The sequence below is a fragment of the Pecten maximus genome, chromosome 10 (genome assembly GCF_902652985.1).
Source record: "Pecten maximus chromosome 10, xPecMax1.1, whole genome shotgun sequence".
Lineage (NCBI taxonomy): Eukaryota > Metazoa > Mollusca > Bivalvia > Pectinida > Pectinidae > Pecten > Pecten maximus.
This window is the reverse complement of record NC_047024.1, coordinates 22832085-22855935: the sequence shown is the minus strand read 5'-3', so window position 1 is coordinate 22855935 and position 23851 is coordinate 22832085. Positions and strand designations below refer to the sequence as shown.

The 23851-nt window shown below is 36.1% G+C and overlaps 3 protein-coding genes across 3 annotated transcripts in view; 2 read left to right on the top strand and 1 right to left on the bottom strand.

Moving 5' to 3' along the window:
- Positions 1 to 23851, top strand: part of LOC117336596 — a 40476-nt gene that overhangs the window by 5817 nt on the left and 10808 nt on the right. The window contains exons 5-12 of the mRNA XM_033897207.1: positions 122 to 276; positions 2145 to 2267; positions 2688 to 2787; positions 3330 to 3502; positions 4052 to 4147; positions 11152 to 11220; positions 11558 to 11687; positions 12023 to 12135. Of these exons, the coding sequence (XP_033753098.1) occupies positions 122 to 276; positions 2145 to 2267; positions 2688 to 2787; positions 3330 to 3502; positions 4052 to 4147; positions 11152 to 11220; positions 11558 to 11687; positions 12023 to 12135 (959 nt within the window). The remainder of the gene's footprint in view (positions 1 to 121; positions 277 to 2144; positions 2268 to 2687; positions 2788 to 3329; positions 3503 to 4051; positions 4148 to 11151; positions 11221 to 11557; positions 11688 to 12022; positions 12136 to 23851) is intronic.
- On the bottom strand, positions 13171 to 19343 carry LOC117335470. The gene is made up of 5 exons (XM_033895482.1): positions 18994 to 19343; positions 17295 to 18503; positions 16572 to 16774; positions 15687 to 15909; positions 13171 to 15213 (listed from the first exon to the last, which is right to left on the bottom strand). Exons 1-5 carry the CDS (start codon positions 19196 to 19198, stop codon positions 15092 to 15094), a joined length of 1962 nt encoding a protein of 653 aa, XP_033751373.1. The 5' UTR covers positions 19199 to 19343; the 3' UTR covers positions 13171 to 15091.
- Positions 19396 to 23390, top strand: LOC117335469. The gene is made up of 2 exons (XM_033895481.1): positions 19396 to 19651; positions 20354 to 23390. The coding sequence occupies exons 1-2, from the start codon at positions 19589 to 19591 to the stop codon at positions 23171 to 23173; spliced, it is 2883 nt and encodes a 960-aa protein (XP_033751372.1). The 5' UTR covers positions 19396 to 19588; the 3' UTR covers positions 23174 to 23390.

Genomic DNA, 23851 nt, shown 5'->3' with positions numbered 1-23851 from the left:
GTGGCTACTTCACTGAAGAACATATGGAAGGATGTTGCTTACTATTCCGTACAGTCAGCAAACATCTTGCCCATGGTCACAGCAATAGCTGCAATGATGTTTGTTTTATTTTTTGTTCCAGCCAGCGGGTGGAAGTCCCCATTGGCAGCCCCAGATGCCCTAATACCAGTGAGAATAGAGATTAGGGGAACACAAAACAACCAGAATCCCTTCCACGTAATTGGAGACTACATCGACTTTAAACCTTCCCCGTCATTTGATCAAACAAATTTACAGGTTTGTATAAGCTATGTCATCTCGTTCATTTTAATTTACATTCATATCCAGTTTATTTTTTCTACAAAAAGTGTCAAGCTCAATTTCAAATGGAAAATTTATATAAGACTGCCATTAGTAAAGAAGCAGAGTGCCTTTTTTTCTCATTAAAGCCTGATCTTAACTTACACTTGCGTCAGTTAACATTACGATTTATTTCGCTTTGTTGCATTGTCGGATACCCATGGTCAAATGAACTACGCTACATTACATTTATAAGTGTAGCACAGAATAGTTCAATCGACTATGGATATCCAATGAACACTTTGTAGGCCAACATTTTGAATCAAATGCCAAATCGAGAGAAGGGACAAGTAATTTAATTATAGTAATCACTGTGTCCATTCATCCATCCGTCTGTCCTTCTGTCTGACCGTCCATCAGCACTTTTATTTCTGTGCAATAACTTGAGTTTCCTTAAACTGATTGAACTCAAACTTCATACAGTATTTCCTTATTGGAAGTGCTTGCTTGGAATCGCTTTTCAGTGTCAAATGTCAAAGGTCAAGGTCCCTGTTTCTGTATACATGTATAGAAAATCAGTTTCCAAGCACTGACTTTAGTTTCCTTAGGCCAATTGAACTCAAAATTCATACAACGCTTCTTTATTGAAAGTGATTGCTTAGAATTACTTTTCAGCATCAAAATTCAAAGGTCAAGGTTACTGTTACTAAATACAAATCAACAAATAACCTTCTATGCAAAATCTAGAGTTTGCTTTGGCAAATCTAACTCAAACTTTTTAGCACTTCTATGCTTAAAGTGTTTGCTTAGAAATAATAAACAGTTTGAAAGGTCAAAGTTCAAGGCCACTGTAACTATAAATAGAAAATCGGTTTCCATGCAATAACTTGAGTTTGCTTTTGCCAATCAGACTGATAATTCATACAATGATTCTTTCTTAAAGTGCTTGTTTACAGTTGCTTTTAGCTTTGAACGTTAAAGGTCAAGGTCACACTTACTTCAGATAGAAATCAAGTGTTCACAAGCATTAGCTCCATATTCAACTGTCAAAAATGTATCAGCTATTATGTGTTTTGTTGGCTTTTATGGCAGAGGGTAATAAAGGTTAAATATTTTTCATGCTGTTTTTCATTGAAACTCAACATGGTGCTATACTGTGATGTGCAGGTGTGCAATAGAGGTTTAAAAAACCTGAGGTCAAGATTACTAAAAAAAGGAACCCAAAATATACAGTCAAAAAGTATCATCTAAGGCCCTGTACAGAAGTTCAAACTTTCTGGAATTTTACATGATAATACCATGTGAAATGCTTATGCACATTATGGGTTTAAAACATACTTAAGGTCAAGATCAAGGCTACTGTTACTAAAAATATAACTAGGAATATACTTTAAAGTACATCATATAAATTTCTTACAGAAGACAAAATGATTTCAGTTATCACATACATGATGGTACTCTGATATACAGATGTGTAATAGGAATTTAAAAAGTTGCTAATGTTAAGGTCAAGGTCATAGTATAATTTGTATATTTGCAGCATATAAGTAGTAATTCTATGTCAGTGTATGACTCAGGGAAAGTTCAGGTACAGACACAGACACATTGTGGGGTCCTCACTGACATGTCAGTTATCTAGTTTGTATGAAATTTGGGAACGAAAATCATTTCTTCGTAATCAAGGTGTTTTGGAATTTGTTAAATTTTAACTTCTTTTCAATCAAGGCAGGAGTGAGGGGCAACCTTTTTACAAAATTTCTCTAGCAGCATGTATCTATACAGAACTTATTAAGTTTTGTTAGTGATTGAACCCTGCGGAATATGTACACTCATAACTGTGTTTCTTGTATATTTCATTCTTACAGCAACCGCCGGGAGTGTATTGCGATGGCTATGGAGCCCCAACAGACAATAGAAAGATGTCAGCAAGCTTTTCAGCAGTATTTGAGAAAGTTGACTTGGATTTTAAAAAAATCACATATGAAACTGTAAGAAATTAATATTTTGTTTTTAATGATATACGTAGGGTGGTAAAAGATTTGTCTTAGTAAAAACAGCCAAGAGATACAATGTTTATCTTATAATATTGTCTCTTAAAGTGAAAATCTGGCCCTAGTAAATGAAAAAAACAACAAACAAACAAACAAAACAAAACAATAACAACCCCCCCCCCCCCCCCCAAAAAAAAAAAACAACAACAAAAAACAAAAACAACAACAACAACAACAACAAAATAAAAAATAAAAAAAAAAAAAAAAAAAAACTTAAATTTTCAGTGAAAATGATATGTTCAAAAAAATTTGCACAGGAGGCTGACAAACTCCAAAAATGGAGACCTGTCAATGATGTTTGTGAACATTTTGATGTGTGGCAATAAAAAGGAGACGTTTTTTTTACCTCTCTTACAGATATACTTTGATTCCGAAAGACAAAGAATTCGCAGAGACTATAAATCAGCTGATGGGACAGATCCGGACACGTTTTCTGAATATTACGACTTTAAAACTGGTCAGTAAAATAAAGGGAGTTGATATATTATCGTGGTAAGTTATAAGTAAAGGGACTTAATTCATTACCTTGGTCACTTATAAGTAAAGGGAGTTGATTCATTATCTTGGTCAGTTATAAGTAAAGGGAGTTCATTCATTTTCCTGCTCAGTTATAAGTTATTAAAAGGAATTAATTCATTTTCCTGCTCAGTTATAAATAAAGGGAAGTAATTCATTGTCGTGGTCAGTTATAAATAAAGGGAAGTAATTCATTGTCGTGGTCAGTTATAAGTAAAGGGAGTAAATTCATTATCAGTTATGAAATAAAGTGAAGTGATTTATTATATTTTTAAAAAAGCATATTTTATTCTTTGGCTTTTTGACTTCTAAGCTAGAAAGTGATATAAATGAATGAGATAGGAATTTAAGTTTGTTTCAGGATGCTAAGGTAGTAGTTGGTGCTAAAACCAACGTCTCAATTCATGGAAAATCCAATTGTTATATACACATTAACTGGTGTCTATCTGATGGAGATGTGATGATAGTTTCTCTGTGTTATAGGTATCCTGTATACCGTGGACACATACATTGGAGTATGTACACCAACCACACTTCAGAAGGGCGTCCGTTTTGTGTCTGAAAAGACCAACAGTGCTATTCCTAATAGCCTCAGTATGGTCTCCGCTGAAAATGTTTTCCATCTTGACACCAACATTATACAGTATGTTGGCAAGGTAATCATCTCTTCATTCACATTGCTTTTAATGTACATTGTCTATTCTTGAGTATGTGTTTTGAAAAAATAAAGAAAAGAAATATTTTGCCTCAAAGAGTTTCTTGTCACCGAGAGCTCTTTGTCACAGTTCGTTCATTTGTTTGCTGGATGTTTCTCACCCTGAACAGCCAGGGTCATCTTGAGGCAGGGTCTCCTTGTAGTAGTTGGTGACTACCTCCAGAACATTACGATAAAGTGTCTTGCTCAGGAACAATACCTTGACAGCCCAGATCGACCTGTTTCTTAGCTTTCCGAGAAACACAAAACCATTATGGATAGGGAGCATCGATCCACGCAACTACTACCTTTACCTGAGGTTATGTGGCTGATACTCTAACCAACTAAGCCGTTGCGGCCCACAGAGAGTTTTATGTCATAGAGTTTTCAGGTAGATTTATGTCACAAAGAATTTTATGTCACAGAGAGTTTCATGATGTCAGTTTTATGTCACAGACAGTTTTATGATGAAGGAAGTTTTTCAATTACAGATTATGAATTTATATTGTAGAGAGTCACCCGTGGGGTATATTGTCAGGTGTGGTGCGGACTGTATCTGGATCCAAATACAGGAAGTAACAACACAGTAGAGTGGTACTTTACTGAGGTAGGTATACAACACAGTAGAGTGGTACTTTACTGAGGTAGGTATACAACACAGTAGAGTGGTACTTTACTGAGGTAGGTATATAACACAGTAGAGTGGTACTTTACTGAGGTAGGTACAACACAGTAGAGTGGTACTTTACTGAGGTAGGTATACAACACAGTAGAGTGGTACTTTACTGAGGTAGGTATACAACACAGTAGAGTGGTACTTTACTGAGGTAGGTATACAACATAGTAGAGTGGTACTTTACTGAGGTAGGTATACAACACAGTAGAGTGGTACTTTACTGAGGTAGGTACAACACAGTAGAGTGGTACTTTACTGAGGTAGGTACAACACAGTAGAGTGGTACTTTACTGAGGTAGGTATACAACACAGTAGAGTGGTACTTTACTGAGGTAGGTATACAACACAGTAGAGTGGTACTTTACTGAGGTAGGTATACAACACAGTAGAGTGGTACTTTACTGAGGTAGGTATACAACACAGTAGAGTGGTACTTTACTGAGGTAGGTATACAACACAGTAGAGTGGTACTTTACTGAGGTAGGTACAACACAGTAGAGTGGTACTTTACTGAGGTAGGTATAACACAGTAGAGTGGTACTTTACTGAGGTAGGTATATAACACAGTAGAGTGGTACTTTACTGAGGTAGGTATACAACACAGTAGAGTGGTACTTTACTGAGGTAGGTATACAACACAGTAGAGTGGTACTTTACTGAGGTAGGTATATAACACAGTAGAGTGGTACTTTACTGAGGTAGGTACAACACAGAAGAGTGGTACTTTACTGAGGTAGGTACAACACAGTAGAGTGGTACTTTACTGAGGTAGGTATACAACACAGTAGAGTGGTACTTTACTGAGGTAGGTACACCACAGTAGAGTGATACTTTACTGAGGTAGGTATACAACAGTAGAGTGGTACTTTACTGAGGTAGGTACACCACAGTAGAGTGGTACTTTACTGAGGTAGGTATACAACACAGTAGAGTGGTACTTTACTGAGGTAGGTATATAACACAGTAGAGTGGTACTTTACTGAGGTAGGTACAACACAGTAGAGTGGTACTTTACTGAGGTAGGTACAACACAGTAGAGTGGTACTTTACTGAGGTAGGTATACAACACAGTAGAGTGGTACTTTACTGAGGTAGGTACACCACAGTAGAGTGATACTTTACTGAGGTAGGTATACAACAGTAGAGTGGTACTTTACTGAGGTAGGTACACCACAGTAGAGTGGTACTTTACTGAGGTAGGTATACAACACAGTAGAGTGGTACTTTACTGAGGTAGGTATATAACATAGTAGAGTGGTACTTTACTGAGGTAGGTATACAACACAGTAGAGTGGTACTTTACTGAGGTAGGTATACAACACAGTAGAGTGGTACTTTACTGAGGTAGGTATACAACACAGTAGAGTGGTACTTTACTGAGGTAGGTATACAACACAGTAGAGTGGTACTTTACTGAGGTAGGTATACAACACAGTAGAGTGGTACTTTACTGAGGTAGGTACAACACAGTAGAGTGGTACTTTACTGAGGTAGGTATACAACACAGTAGAGTGGTACTTTACTGAGGTAGGTATACAACACAGTAGAGTGGTACTTTACTGAGGTAGGTACAACACAGTAGAGTGGTACTTTACTGAGGTAGGTATACAACACAGTAGAGTGGTACTTTACTGAGGTAGGTATACAACACAGTAGAGTGGTACTTTACTGAGGTAGGTATACAACACAGTAGAGTGGTACTTTACTGAGGTAGGTATACAACACAGTAGAGTGGTACTTTACTGAGGTAGGTACAACACAGTAGAGTGGTACTTTACTGAGGTAGGTATACAACACAGTAGAGTGGTACTTTACTGAGGTAGGTATACAACACAGTAGAGTGGTACTTTACTGAGGTAGGTATACAACACAGTAGAGTGGTACTTTACTGAGGTAGGTACAACACAGTAGAGTGGTACTTTACTGAGGTAGGTATACAACACAGTAGAGTGGTACTTTACTGAGGTAGGTATACAACACAGTAGAGTGGTACTTTACTGAGGTAGGTACACCACAGTAGAGTGGTACTTTACTGAGGTAGGTATACAACACAGTAGAGTGGTACTTTACTGAGGTAGGTACAACACAGTAGAGTGGTACTTTACTGAGGTAGGTACAACACAGTAGAGTGGTACTTTACTGAGGTAGGTATACAACACAGTAGAGTGGTACTTTACTGAGGTAGGTACAACACAGAAGAGTGGTACTTTACTGAGGTAGGTATATAACACAGTAGAGTGGTACTTTACTGAGGTAGGTACAACACAGTAGAGTGGTACTTTACTGAGGTAGGTACAACACAGTAGAGTGGTACTTTACTGAGGTAGGTACAACACAGTAGAGTGGTACTTTACTGAGGTAGGTACAACACAGTAGAGTGGTACTTTACTGAGGTAGGTAACAACACAGTAGAGTGGTACTTTACTGAGGTAGGTATATAACACAGTAGAGTGGTACTTTACTGAGGTAGGTATATAACACAGTAGAGTGGTACTTTACTGAGGTAGGTACAACACAGTAGAGTGGTACTTTACTGAGGTAGGTAACAACACAGTAGAGTGGTACTTTACTGAGGTAGGTATATAACACAGTAGAGTGGTACTTTACTGAGGTAGGTATACAACACAGTAGAGTGGTACTTTACTGAGGTAGGTATACAACACAGTAGAGTGGTACTTTACTGAGGTAGGTACAACACAGTAGAGTGGTACTTTACTGAGGTAGGTACAACACAGTAGAGTGGTACTTTACTGAGGTAGGTACAACACAGTAGAGTGGTACTTTACTGAGGTAGGTAACAACACAGTAGAGTGGTACTTTACTGAGGTAGGTATATAACACAGTAGAGTGGTACTTTACTGAGGTAGGTATACAACACAGTAGAGTGGTACTTTACTGAGGTAGGTATACAACACAGTAGAGTGGTACTTTACTGAGGTAGGTACAACACAGTAGAGTGGTACTTTACTGAGGTAGGTACAACACAGTAGAGTGGTACTTTACTGAGGTAGGTATACAACACAGTAGAGTGGTACATTACTGAGGTAGGTATACAACACAGTAGAGTGGTACTTTACTGAGGTAGGTACAACACAGTAGAGTGGTACTTTACTGAGGTAGGTACAACACAGTAGAGTGGTACTTTACTGAGGTAGGTACAACACAGTAGAGTGGTACTTTACTGAGGTAGGTACAACACAGTAGAGTGGTACTTTACTGAGGTAGGTATACAACACAGTAGAGTGGTACTTTACTGAGGTAGGTATACAACACAGTAGAGTGGTACTTTACTGAGGTAGGTACACCACAGTAGAGTGATACTTTACTGAGGTAGGTATACAACAGTAGAGTGGTACTTTACTGAGGTAGGTATACAACACAGTAGAGTGGTACTTTACTGAGGTAGGTATACAACACAGTAGAGTGGTACTTTACTGAGGTAGGTATATAACACAGTAGAGTGGTACTTTACTGAGGTAGGTACAACACAGAAGAGTGGTACTTTACTGAGGTAGGTACAACACAGTAGAGTGGTACTTTACTGAGGTAGGTACAACACAGTAGAGTGGTACTTTACTGAGGTAGGTACAACACAGTAGAGTGGTACTTTACTGAGGTAGGTACAACACAGTAGAGTGGTACTTTACTGAGGTAGGTATATAACACAGTAGAGTGGTACTTTACTGAGGTAGGTATACAACACAGTAGAGTGGTACTTTACTGAGGTAGGTATACAACACAGTAGAGTGGTACTTTACTGAGGTAGGTACAACACAGTAGAGTGGTACTTTACTGAGGTAGGTAACAACACAGTAGAGTGGTACTTTACTGAGGTAGGTACATTTTCTATACAACACAGTAGAGTGGTACTTTACTGAGGTAGGTATACAACACAGTAGAGTGGTACTTTACTGAGGTAGGTATACAACACAGTAGAGTGGTACTTTACTGAGGTAGGTACATTTTCTATACAACACAGTAGAGTGGTACTTTACTGAGGTAGGTATACAACACAGTAGAGTGGTACTTTACTGAGGTAGGTATATAACACAGTAGAGTGGTACTTTACTGAGGTAGGTATACAACACAGTAGAGTGGTACTTTACTGAGGTAGGTATACAACACAGTAGAGTGGTACTTTACTGAGGTAGGTACAACACAGTAGAGTGGTACTTTACTGAGGTAGGTATACAACACAGTAGAGTGGTACTTTACTGAGGTAGGTATACAACACAGTAGAGTGGTACTTTACTGAGGTAGGTATACAACACAGTAGAGTGGTACTTTACTGAGGTAGGTATACAACAGTAGAGTGGTACTTTACTGAGGTAGGTATACAACAGTAGAGTGGTACTTTACTGAGGTAGGTATACAACACAGTAGAGTGGTACTTTACTGAGGTAGGTATACAACACAGTAGAGTGGTACTTTACTGAGGTAGGTATACAACACAGTAGAGTGGTACTTTACTGAGGTAGGTATATAACACAGTAGAGTGGTACTTTACTGAGGTAGGTATACAACACAGTAGAGTGGTACTTTACTGAGGTAGGTACAACACAGTAGAGTGGTACTTTACTGAGGTAGGTATACAACACAGTAGAGTGGTACTTTACTGAGGTAGGTATACAACACAGTAGAGTGGTACTTTACTGAGGTAGGTATACAACACAGTAGAGTGGTACTTTACTGAGGTAGGTATACAACACAGTAGAGTGGTACTTTACTGAGGTAGGTACACCACAGTAGAGTGGTACTTTACTGAGGTAGGTATACAACACAGTAGAGTGGTACTTTACTGAGGTAGGTAACAACACAGTAGAGTGGTACTTTACTGAGGTAGGTATACAACACAGTAGAGTGGTACTTTACTGAGGTAGGTATACAACACAGTAGAGTGGTACTTTACTGAGGTAGGTACAACACAGTAGAGTGGTACTTTACTGAGGTAGGTATACAACACAGTAGAGTGGTACTTTACTGAGGTAGGTATACAACACAGTAGAGTGGTACTTTACTGAGGTAGGTATACAACACAGTAGAGTGGTACTTTACTGAGGTAGGTATACAACACAGTAGAGTGGTACTTTACTGAGGTAGGTACACCACAGTAGAGTGGTACTTTACTGAGGTAGGTATACAACACAGTAGAGTGGTACTTTACTGAGGTAGGTATACAACACAGTAGAGTGGTACTTTACTGAGGTAGGTACACCACAGTAGAGTGGTACTTTACTGAGGTAGGTATACAACACAGTAGAGTGGTACTTTACTGAGGTAGGTAACAACACAGTAGAGTGGTACTTTACTGAGGTAGGTATACAACACAGTAGAGTGGTACTTTACTGAGGTAGGTATACAACACAGTAGAGTGGTACTTTACTGAGGTAGGTACAACACAGTAGAGTGGTACTTTACTGAGGTAGGTATACAACACAGTAGAGTGGTACTTTACTGAGGTAGGTATACAACACAGTAGAGTGGTACTTTACTGAGTAGGTATACAACACAGTAGAGTGGTACTTTACTGAGGTAGGTACAACACAGTAGAGTGGTACTTTACTGAGGTAGGTACAACACAGTAGAGTGGTACTTTACTGAGGTAGGTACAACACAGTAGAGTGGTACTTTACTGAGGTAGGTACAACACAGTAGAGTGGTACTTTACTGAGGTAGGTACAACACAGTAGAGTGGTACTTTACTGAGGTAGGTACAACACAGTAGAGTGGTACTTTACTGAGGTAGGTATACAACACAGTAGAGTGGTACTTTACTGAGGTAGGTATACAACACAGTAGAGTGGTACTTTACTGAGGTAGGTACATTTTCTATACAACACAGTAGAGTGGTACTTTACTGAGGTAGGTATACAACACAGTAGAGTGGTACTTTACTGAGGTAGGTATATAACACAGTAGAGTGGTACTTTACTGAGGTAGGTATATAACACAGTAGAGTGGTACTTTACTGAGGTAGGTATACAACACAGTAGAGTGGTACTTTACTGAGGTAAGTATACAACACAGTAGAGTGGTACTTTACTGAGGTAGGTATACAACACAGTAGAGTGGTACTTTACTGAGGTAGGTACATTTTCTATACAACACAGTAGAGTGGTACTTTACTGAGGTAGGTATACAACACAGTAGAGTGTTCAGTTCGTTAGAGTTATTCCCTCTTTGAGTGCTGATACGTATGCTAATGAAGATACGTACCAGGAAGGTAATGAACTGTAAAGGGGAGGTAACTCATGTTAATGTGATAAAAAGAAAAATGACAATAATGTGTGTATTATCTTTATTTTCATCAAAAAAAAAGGTTTTTATTCTACCATAATTTGATATTTATCATAACTCATCACTGCAAGAACGGTTACGTGATTTCATTCAGGACAAAGAAAAATTGTATGTTTTCTCAAAAAAGTCTAGATATCTGAAAAAAATTGGCATGAAAACGCGTAATAATCTTTTGCAACTAGGCAAATGGTAGCACAAAGATCACTCATGTCGATTTCCATGACAACAGTTAGGTTCATTATTTCCTGACCGTGTCATATTTCCTTAAAGAGGTATTGACTTGATGATAGTTTTCTGCCAACTTAATATTATTGTATCAATGATAATTATTTAATTCTTTTCAACATATTGTTTGTTTATGTTGAACACAAGTGTTTGCCTTTCTTGGATTGTAATTTGCTGCAGCATTCAAAAAGCGACAAAATATAAAAATTTGACACAAAAATATGTGTTTTACCAACAATTAATCATCTTTAACAAAATTTAATTTCAGTGATCTAAGGATGTATAAAAAAATTAATTTCATCAACAATATTAAAGTATTCTTGAGGAAATTAATCAAGTTACAATCTTTCTAATAGAGTTTTATTTCAGCCTTTGGATGAGATAATATTGATGAGATGTTAATATGTTGGTAGGGGGACTGGGTGGAGGCCTCGGGAAACTCTGTCATATCTGGGGCGCTGATTCGCATGGATGTTTGGAAGGTAAGAAAAAAAGAAGAAGAAAACACAAGCAAAACAATTTGCTGATTTCACACAAGAAACCAGCTCTTTAAAATGGTTTTATAATAAGTGCACCCTATGTAAGCTTATTATGTTGAACTCAGTATATGATGCGGTTCTTTGTCTAGAACCTAAAATTTTCCATAACATGTTTGTATAAGTTATTTAAATATCACTTTTGAATGAATTACTGTCAATTGAAAAAAAACATTTTTTTTACAATTAAACTGTTCAGGTACAGATTCAAAGCACTCTTTGTGGTAGATAAATAGTTTTCGAATATGGCATTAATTTTTTATTTATTTTTTTTTCGTTACAGGGAAGTGACAACAAACCAACATCCTACCATATACACAATCTGGACAGCACTATTCCACCCTTATCTACCTTTGACCTCGCTGCTTGTTTTCCTGCGCAACGAAAGACACATTTTATAATTAACTTCGAAAGTAAGTCCTATTTGAATAATTTACAATTTCATCAGTTAATTTATTTTCTTTGGATAGTTATATTTTTCCGTGGATATGTAATTGAATTTTTATTTGTGAAGATCTTTGAAAATTTGAATTAAATAAATCAATTTTCTTGATCAGAAAGTTGACATTGAGTTGAACATTTTCACAAAATTATATAACTAAAGATAAAGCAATTTCTTAATGATATTAAGATATTTTTTATGTGTTTTTTCTGTATAATATTTAAGGAATAATATTCTGATATAGATATTTCTTTATAAAATATCAATTTTTTTTCATTTATATGTATACATGTATTTGTTTTGCAGTTTTAGGGAATAAACGCTATAAGGATATCAGCATGTCCTTTCTACAGGATACCATACATCAGCAACTATCTGTCGATTCCTTCATAGATCCTGTCCGCATCACAAATATACAGGTAAGATTGACAGCCTGAGGTACATAGTATATATAGGTAAAACTGACAGTCTGATGTATAGAGTATATACAGGTAACACTGACAGTCTGATGTATATAGTATATACAGGTAACACTGACAGTCTGATGTATATAGTATATACAGGTAACACTGACAGTCTGATGTATATAGTATATACAGGTATATACAGGTAACACTGACAGTCTGATGTATATAGTATATACAGGTAACACTGATGGTCTGATGTATATAGTATATACAGGTAACACTGACAGTCTGATGTATATAGTATATACAGGTATATACAGGTAACACTGACAGTCTGATGTATATAGTATATACAGGTAACACTGACAGTCTGATGTATATAGTATATACAGGTAACACTGACAGTCTGATGTATATAGTATATATAGGTAACACTGACAGTCTGATGTATATAGTATATACAGGTATATAGAGGTAACACTGACAGTCTGATGTATATAGTATCCCTTAGCAAAATGCAATGGCATTAAAATACCATTGAAATAGCATTACTTCAAAACCATTGATAAGCCATTGAAATACCATTTATTTAGGTTGATCAATGCTTCTCATGAAGAACCATTGAAACACCATTTGAACACCATTGAAACGCCATTGAAATGAGCCGAAATATTTAAATTAGTTTGCTAAATAAGGTATCATGAAACAATGGTATTTCAATGGTTTTTCAATGGTATTTAAATGGTATTTTAATGGTATTTTAATGGCATTTCAATGGTCTTGGAAATAAATTTCAATGGTATATCAATGGTTTTAAGAAAAAAACAATGGTAATTCAATGGCATTCCAAGACTCCGTCTATCTACATGTATCTGAACCCAGGAACCTAGAATAATCAAATCACTTCTATATTCATGGTGTGGTTTTCTAGTGTTCAATTTACGGTGTTCATCAAAATTATTAATAAAACTCGAAGGGTGGTAACTCTAAATATGACCTGGGTGTCCTAGGGTGGTGGTAGATTTTTTTACTGGACTATCCCTCAGACATTGTTTGATCTCCATCAGTCACTCCATTCATTAAGCAGTCAAGCAGATCTTTTCCCTTGAATCTTCTTGGTTTTGTTACATTATGCTGTATTGTGACTAACATTGATAGGTGAATTGAATAATAGCCCACAATGAATCTGATGATGGGCTAATAATTGAGAAAACATATCCAACTTTAAATAAAGATAACCTCAGAATATTGCTTCTTTTTCATTTGCATGTGTTTATTTTATTAATTTCTGGTATCCAAAAAGAAGTACATAGAGAAACATCACTGGTGACAATATGTGTTTCTTTCAAAATAGCTTTCACCTTTTTGGGCATACTCAAGTATTTGAGATACTCTACAGAAATGCCTAGCTTAAATTTCAGTTTAAAAAAAAAAGAGAAATCAATACGAAAGCATGGCACATATTTTTTAGATTTTCATATTTGGTAATTATCTTAGACCAATATCATAAGTCAGGACAACTGAAAAAAAAGTCACATTTTTGTTACCATTGCAACAGTTTCTGGCCATGGTACAACATGCATGTCCGTCCTAGGCCTGTTACAGACATTCTATTTTGTCAAAAATTTAATTTTACATGATATGAAACATTTCTGCATGGATAAATATCATAATGTTTTGTATTTTAATCTTTGAATAAATTTTTAAAATTTGGATTTCCGGAGTTGCGTTTTTCTTCTTATATGAATTTGAACAAAGAAACAATTTATACAAAGGAATATGCCATTTCTACAGGTAAGAACAATCCAAAGACATAATGTTTATAACAGAAAAAAAGGTTTCCTTAAATGCATAGTGGTCCTAAACCAGTATTAAATGTTAATTACAAGAGTGACAATTACATAACAGGAACCGATTTAACAAGATGGACATTTTTGCAACATGGTTTAACAGTGTTGTTCCGATGATCGATCATATTTGATATCTAATCGAAAGGCAACCAATTCTTATTAATTGATTATGAGGTTCACTTTCACTTCATGTACTACCTAGAAGAGAACGACAGTTCTGTATTAGATTAAATTACTACCAATCATGTTATTTAATATAACAAGTACTAATTGTAAGGACAACCGTTAAATTAATGTCCCCCAAACTACCCCAACGGTCGTAAATAATGATAATGGAAGAGTTTTCACCGAAATCAAACAATATCTAAATTTGGGGGAAAAAAAAACCAGAAACCTCAGACAATTTTGTAAGTAGTACCATTCTGATCAGCTTCCCTCAATCCCATATACCAATCTGTACCAAAATCAAACAATATCTAAATTTCGACCAATCAGAGGCCACGAAATGGCAGCCATTTTTGAGTTTTGTTCCAAGACATGCACGTTGCACACCTTCTGCCCCCCAAGCAATACTCATGTGAAGTTTCATAAGGATCTGTCCAATAGTTTAGGAGGAAACTGCCGGACAAGTTCACCATGAAAAGATAGAAGAAAGCTAAAGAAGAATTTAATAAGAAATGAAACAAACACAATATGGCCCCCCAACTTTGTTAGGGGGACATAATTAATTATAAAATATTAATGATAACTGTTCATCGGTGAAGACTGTAACTCTGAAATGGTATGAATGAAAGATAAGAAACTGCGAGTGAGCGGCAGCTAGACATAAGACAAAATGTCCAAAGAAAAATCCCATTTGTTAAGCATTATGTACGTACTAGTATGCCAACCGATTAATCCTTAAATTCATTGTAGAAACTGCTAGAAGGAATGAAATAAATGCAAATTATCAAAATATTTATAAATGTTTGTCCATCAATGTTGAAATATCAACTGATTCCCAACACTACTTCTTCAACATCTGGGGACACAAAGCGATACATTTCTGTCGAATTTCTCAAATACTTATAGTTTGTCGTCACCCTCAGACTTCTTTCTTCCTTTCTGCTCTGCTCCCCTTACTTGCAACTCTTTCGTTTTGATAACCTATGGTTCCCAATCTTGTTCTGGATAGCAGTGATGTACTTCTTCTGGGATAGTTCTTGAAAGTTTAATGCACTGCATCTTGTATGGAGATATTCTGAAAGAATAGTACAATTATTAAGGCATTAATGTCCATTCTTTTAAAGTCGGTATCAAACTACAAAGTATTAAAGCTGTAATTCACATCCCTCGCTTTCGCCTCAAATTGCGTTAATCAATGGACCATGAGTCACTGCGGCAAAAAATGTCTCTTTTCGTTAATCAAGGGGTCATAACTCCTGCAAATAATGTCCCAACAAAACCTGCGACCTAGCCCTTTAGGCATTTGACCATGTCACCAACTTCCTTTTAAGCAAAAGCGGGGGATAAAAATTGAATGCCTTCCTGTTGAACATAACATATATTTCACTCGTATGACAGAACTTTGCGATATTCTGTCATACTCGTGAAATTACTGAATTACGTAGCTGCTTCTTGCAATTAACAAAAAAGATCTGTCATATTTTAAGTTAATTTCTTTTATAAAAAGCTATATACTGTTTTTTCTTTTACTCCTGACATTACTCATACCTTGTATAGCCTCTCTCTTGTTGATAGGGAGGGAACTAACACCTTTGCTGGCGGCCATTTCTTCAAATGAAAATACTAAGTCCAGAACTTTATTCAACAGGTACAATGCTGGATTTTTCATGGATCCAGCCTTGTTCTCTATGCCCCTTAACTGTGATGGATTCACAAGAATTTCAGCAAAGTGATCTTTGTCATCTGGATCTATGATCAAGGGAACGAGTCTCTGGGAAATATAATAAAGTAAATAGGTTAGGGTACACATTAAAACTTAATACACAATGTATTTATATAGCTATATTTTGGATACTTTGCAACAAAAAGATTTTTTTTGTATTTCAAGTTTCTTGAAACAAAGTCATTTTATCAGTTGTGTTGATAATTTGCAAGCAAATAAAAACATTTGTTATAATAATTACATAGAATATGAAAGCCATTAATACAGAAATTTAATGTGTACATTTTACTTAACCTGGGATTGATACTAGTGGTGGTCAATAATTCTTACTAATTTAAGTTGTTCTAAAGCATGGCAAAGTTGTAAATTAAACAATAACATATTTTTCTAAGAAAGAAATTCTCTTTCATTTTTAAATCTTTTTCTTTCAAACTGAGAAAATATGTACATGCAAGTAAAAAGACTTGACTTTTAATTGGCAAATTATTCAAATCCACACGTCTTTGTTGTTACCACTTTAACAAAATTGTCTGATGTCTTGGAAGGACTACTAGAAATTGTTAAGGATCGACTGAAAACTGTATCTGGTATATGTGGTCTTGCTGGCCACCTGATAAAACAAGTTGTAGTATTTAACACTGTTAACGAAGATTTTATGTGAAAGATAAATATTTCTAGGTACTGCATGAGTATGAGGCATATGTACATACCATTTCACTTTTCTGTGCAGATTTGACAGATGATCTTGGATTCCTGTCAAAAACCTGAGTATTTGGCGAGTTCATGGAGTGCTGGTTGTTCCCAAATATTTCTCTTCCATTAGATTCCCCCTGTTGACGTAATTGCAATGTCAGTAGCTCCAGAAACCCAAGCAAGGTCACTCTTTGGTTGTTGTCCAACTCTCTAAAGTAATCTATTAAAGGATGAAGAGAAAAAAAAGGAAATTTTCAACAAGAATTAATATGTTAAATCCCTATTTACAAGTATCGATCACTGTGTGATCTAAATAGTATTCTCAAATTGAATAGTATCATGATCAAGAATATAAGACAATGTCAAGAAGGATTTGTATACAATATGTATAATATACAACCCCTTTTAAGTTATCAGACAGAGTTTAGAGTTATTATCAAATAGCTGAAAATCCAACTAGTAATTATATGAACAAAGAAAAAATACCAGGCCTCACCGGACAAGCAAAATCAAATTTCAAATATTTACCTTAATTTGAATTTTAAAATGATATCCAATATATATGACTAGGGCAACAATCCACCAAGGTTACATATTGTAAAATTGGATGAATTTATTCAGTCTTCCAAGCCATTGTACTGTACAGACAGATGGATAAAAAAAACATACAATAAAAAGCATGAATTAGATTTTAAGATATATATCGAAACACTTTTTATAAATATTTTTTTAACACATACCTGTGATCGGATTACAATGCTGGGACATGGGCATGTGCACTGGATACACTGGGGTACTTGATATTTCATGCTGTACATCCTCTTGTGATTCCTTCGGGTTATCCCATGAATAATTGGCGTTGTAGCCATAGTACTGGTTTTCACTTCCAGAAGCCGATTGAACTGATGGCATTTCTGAATAAGAGAAACCATTGTGGTCCTGGTCATTCAAAACACTAAGGCCAGAAAACACAGCTTGTGATGTTTCCTGTTGACTATCCAAAACCAATTCTATCTTTTTTGTTGAGTACGCTTTCTTGGAGGGAGTCTTGGAATTTGTAATTGTTACAGAAGTAACTTCTGATGTGCATGTTTCTGATCTTGGCCTAATGCAAGTGTCAAATAGTCTAGTTTTTGTATGGCTTGTTTTTATGGATGGTGTCTTTTGGGTATCGCGGATAGGTGTGGCTTTGGAAGGAGTCTTTTTGGTCCCGCGGACAGGTGTGGCTTTGGAAGGAGTCTTTTCAGTCCTGCCGACAGGTGTAGCTTTGGGAGGTGTAAATGTCTTTTTGGTCCCACCTACAGGAGTGACTTTGGACGGTGTCTTTTTGGTCCCACCTACAGGAGTGGCTTTGGACGGTGTCTTTTTGGTCCCACCTACAGGAGTGGCTTTGGACGGTGTCTTTTTGGTCCCACCTACAGGAGTGGCTTTGGACGGTGTCTTTTTGGTCCCACCTACAGGAGTGGCTTTGGACGGTGTCTTTTTCGTCCCGCCGACAGGTGTTGCTTTTGAAGGTGTCCTTTCCGTCCTGCTGACAGTTGTGGCTTTGGGTGGTGTCTTTGATTTTTCAGATTCTGACTCGGGCTCACTAGCTACATTGGCAAATGCAGACATTTCATTAAGTTTTATGATGTCTAGTAATTTTGGTTCTTTCGATTTAACAGGTAGGGGTGTACACGTTTTCCTCTTTTTTTTAGCACTTTTCTTTTCATATTCATGGTCACCTGCTATAGAATCACTTCTGTCCTTTTTTTGTTCTGGCTGTGATGTATGGTGCTGTATTTCATCACTTGCCTGCAGTAGTCTTTTAAGCTTGGTCGCGGCTCCTCTTTTTCCTGATTGCTTTCTCTCCTTTGCCAGGGACAAAAGTGTCTCAACAACTCCTTCATCTGTCAGGTTTATGCCTTCGCTCTTGGTGAAATTCATAAATGCCCGAGCAGATGTTGCACCTGATGAAAAGAAATCAAAACATTTATAAATAATTCGAAGTCTTAAAAAAAGGAAATGGATACGAATACATTAAATGGTTTAAACATTCACAATAACTCGCACAGTATATAAAAAATATGGCTCGAGCTCGATATATATAACAGCAGTCGTGCATCCATAGGCAATTAGTTTATATACTCTACATATACAAATTTACATGAAGCCAAAAATTCAAGGGAAAAAATATGAAAATGCGTGAAATACAGAAAGTCAAAAGTTGCATCAATTTTGGCTCGTCAATCATCAATGTAGATTATCTCGATCGCGACCTATACAGGTGCCCGATCGCGATCGTACATGTATCAATACACGGCGCCTAATATTAATGTTCAGTATTGAAACCAAAAAATATTGATTAACGTAATAACATTGTCTAAAATAAAATTTAAACAAAGAGAAATGAACCTTACTTAATCGTAAAATACTGCATGGATTTTATTTTAAACTTACTTCCAGAGAAAACAGTTGAGCCTTCATACGGTTCGTCCCTTATCGATACTGTTCCGTCTTCATTAATTTCCTCCGTTGGATAATCTACGGAGACTGTACTTGTTGCTTCGTCTATGCATCTTACAGTTTGTTTTTTGCGGTTGACAATTTGCAGAGCTCTATCTGCCGTAAAGTATACAACAAGGTAATCTTCTTGTGTCGCCATCTTGCTCAAATTTGGTTTTGGCGCAATCGCAGCATCAGTGCAGCAGATATGCTTGAGTACAGTACCGGACACGATCGTGGTCAATTTTGTGAAATTATTTTTTTCCTTAATGCTTTAATAGCACCGCAATTTATATTTCTTTATCATTTTTTAAATAGGTTTAATTTATTTTGAAAGAAAATTTATACATTGTAATATTTCCCTCCCAAAAGAAACTACAGAGTCACGGAAACCTGTTTTTATGCTATGCACATCAAGCGCTGAGGCGATCAAGATTGAGTCAGGATACATGTGGTTGCATTGTCAACTAAGTAATTCCCATTGCCAATATAATGGAATGGTAAAACCAAGCCAAACTACGACGGTAGGAAGAGTGTATGCAGGGAGAAAATGGATCAACCGTACGCGTCAACTAGTAAGAAACGCAAGAGAGGACCTTATGGTTCTAAAAAGGTAAGATCGCCCCCATGTTCACTGCGCTAGAATCTAACTCAGAACATCAAATGTTTTTGAGATTGTCATATTTTCCTATCCGTCATTTAACTTACCCCTGATCAAGCATTTTCTTCATGTAGTTTGATTTTCTAACCAATTTTTTCGTCGTATGTTAGACGTAATGCGTACATACTCGCTCGTGCCGAAATGCATCGTTAGGCGTAGGAATTCTTAGACTTTTTTATAGTATGAAAAGCATAAGCTTACACACGCGGTTAATTAATTAATTATTAGCGGTACATAGTGCCATGCTGAGTCTTTAACGTTTTAGGGGTTTGTTTTTTGCTATATTTCTTTGTATTTCCTACTTTATTTTCAAAATTGTTTCCTGAATTCGGTACTAGATTTTAGAAGGATTTTGACAATCGTAGACAATTTGGTACATAAATATCCCAAGTTATATTCTTTTCATAATAGGCCTATTAATTAAATTATTATGCACCTGGTCAAACTGGAAAAGCTGTAAGAAACTGTCCATAAAAAAGTTGGGGAAATTCATAAAGTTTGAAACACAAAGAAAATAAAGCAAAATAAGAAAGAATTATGTGTGACAAAAAATTGGCAATTAAATCACTGTATTGGTAAAATTAATAACAAGAAAGGGAATGGAACAACTTTGTATTAGACAGTCTTATCATTTTTGTTTCATAATCATTTCAGGGGTCTGATGAGGACAAGGATTTTCAGTGCATGAACTTGGTTGTAAAAGAGGACCACAGACTTCAGTCAACTATCAACATTGTTTCCCCAATTGCATCACATCTGTCAGCTGAACAAACAGTACAGGATGATAATCAGGGATGTGTTACAACCGTTGATGACAAACAATTAACACAAACAGATGATGATGATGATGATGATGATGAAATATCATCAGCTGATGATCATGATGAACGATGTCGTGTTACGGATGAGAATATATTTGTTGAACATGAAAATGTCCTCAAGAACACACCTCAGAAACCAGCAGGAGCTAACAGTGATGTACAAGACTCTCTGACACATGAGGCTATGGATACTTTTTTCTCCAAGATGGAGGACAAAGATTTGGATGATGATATTGATGATTTGATAGACCAAATGTTACATGATAATCAGCTGCGAAACCAAGAAAATCTTGTGAATGATGAACAGACGGCTGTAATTCTTGAGGAAAGGGTTGAGGTCCTGCGGCAAATTACAGAAATATTTACAGACAGTGAAGAATCTAAAAACCCTGCAAATGATGAATCAACTGGATCAAGCAAGTTATTTCCAGACTCCCCGTACAGTCTCGGGCTATTGGTACTTCTAATATGTTGTTTCTTGATTCGTTTCCGGTTACCTGATGAAGCAGCAGCATACATGTTGAAAATATTCGCTGCTGTGCTTCCACAAGGACACAGTTTATTCCGTAGCTTGTATCACTTGAGAAAATTCATAAAGAAATTCACAGAAGACATGTTTCCCACCTTGCATTATTATTGTAGTAGCTGTTACTCAAAGGTTGAGAAAAATGACAAAGTGTGTATATCGTGCAGAAAGGATCTCACAAAGTCCGGAGGAGTTGCATATTTTGTACATTTAAAGCTTATATCACAACTGAGGGCTCTATGGAAAACTCAAGACTTTGTGAATGACGTTAGAAATCACAGATTCCAACACATTAAGAACAATAAAAATGGTAATCTTAAAGATGTGTATGATGGACAATTATACAAAAATCTTTTCGAAAACGGCATTCTGCAAGAAGAAAATAATTTGTCATTTTCACTAAATACGGATGGTGCCCCTCTGTTCAAATCTTCAAATGTAAGCATGTGGCCTGTGTACATGCTTATTAATGAACTTCCCATCGCAAAACGGAAACATCGACAGAATTCAGTGTTCTATGGTGTTTGGATTTCATCCAAAAAGCCTCAGATGTGGTCTTTTCTTCAACCCCTTTATTCAGAATTGAAACATTTGGAAACTGAAGGGGAAACATTTGAAGACTGTGATGGAAATTCATTCTTGTGTAAATGCTTCTTGCTTACGTGTACATGTGACTTGCCTGCCCGAGCTATGGTATACAATGTAAATCAGTACAATGGGGATTTCAGTTGCTGGTTTTGTTTACATAAAGGTGAAACACTTAAACTTGATACTGGTGGAATAGTTCATATTTTTCCATACAATAGTAGCAATCCAAAAGGAATTCCAAGAACAAAGGAAAGTATTCTTGAAGATTTGACAAAGGTTCAAACCAATGTGGAAAATGGTGTGAAAAAGTTCACAGTTCACGGACATAAAGGACCTTTCTGGTTTCTGTATCTGACATATTTCAATGCAGTATATAGTTGTGTGATTGACTACATGCATGGTATTTGCCTTGGAACTACCAAGCAACTCATGAACTTGTGGTTTGGTGCCTCGAATAAGAGTAAACCGTACTCTGTATATCATGCGAAACAAACTGTTAACAAATTCTTGTCAGAAATTCGTCCGACACTATTTGTAACCAGGGTCCCACGGCTGATAGATGACATCGCTCACTGGAAATCATCAGAATTTCGTAACTTTTTACTTTATTGGGGTATACCAGTGATGAGCAAAATCTTGAGAAAGGAATACTTTGTACACTTTTGTTTACTTGCTCGGGCAATCTTTTTGTTGTCCATGGAAAACATATCCCCGGTAGACATTGCAACTGCTGAGGGAGCTCTTCTTCTTTTTGTAGAGAATTTTGAAAGGTTGTATGAAGCAAGGTATACGACTCTGAATCTTCATCAATTGATTCATTTGGTTGATTGTGTTAGGCACACAGGACCTCTGTTTGTGAACAATTGTTTTATTTTTGAGGACCTTAATGGGTACATAATCAAACATGTACACGGTACACAAGGTGTTGAAAACCAGCTCGTAAATATTATTGGACTTGTAAAGGCCATTCCTATAATGTATGACAGATACTTTAAGGGAATAGATGATTGTGATTATGTTTTTGAGCTGTATCATGAGTTATCTGACAGTATAGCTTCAAGAAGAATTCATAAACATGAAATTGAAGATGGTATAGTCAGAGTAGGGAATTTATTCAATGGGGAACTAAGTGATGATGAATTTGCTGCCATTTCTAATTATGGAGTACAGTGTACTAGGAATGTTTCAAAGTATTATAATATCAATATGTATAAGAAGGGGTTTTATGTATATGGGAAATTGTACAAAAACCTTGTAAAAAGACAGCAGCATGTTATAACATTTTTTCATGAGAATGACTACAAATTTGGATCTGTGGTGTATTTCATGGAGTCAAATGATAAGACCGGTAATAAAATCAACCTCGCACTTGTTGAACCGATGAAAAAAGTCAAGTCTGTTGGCAGTGTTTGGAAAATAGAATTTAGGAAAAGTTGCATTGCCATCCCATTGAAGTGCATAACTAATATCAACAATTTTGTGGGAATAACTGGTGATTTCTTTGTATGTCCTCCTCCAAATAGGTATGACCGTGACTAGAATCAAGTTCATATAATTCCAGTTTACATGTAATGTTGTATAGGGGTATAACTTCTACAGAATTTGAAGTTGAAACTTCAAAAATATAGTACTTTACTTCTATACATTTATTTTATTGTGTAAAGACAATTGACATGCATGTATTTGCATTGCATATTGTTTACATTAATTATGCAAATGTACTTTTATACTATAATAATAAAAGGTAGTATCATTCTGTAGAACTCAGAATTTATATATCCAAAATATATACTGGTAGTAATTCTCCAGTGCAGGTGAATATGAAAGTCTAGATCTGTGGCCATTATTTTTCATTTCTCAAAAAAATGGTCAGAAATGGTTGAGCCAAAGCTTTTCTTTCTAGAGCATGGATGAAAATAATGGTCAAACAAAGTCAATGGTATTTCAATGGCATTTAAATGGTTCACCTGTGAGTAAACCATTTTTTTGTACCATTGAAAGACCATTGATCTGAAAAATGGTATTTTAATGGTCATATAACCATTGAAATCTAATGAATTAAATGGCGTTTCAATGGATTTCTGAACAAAAATGGTCTTTCAATGGCATTATAATGGTGTTTCAATGATTTTTGGACCATTTCTTTTTGCTAAGGGATATACAGGTAACAATAACAGACTGATGTATATAGTATATACAGGTAACACTGACAGTCTA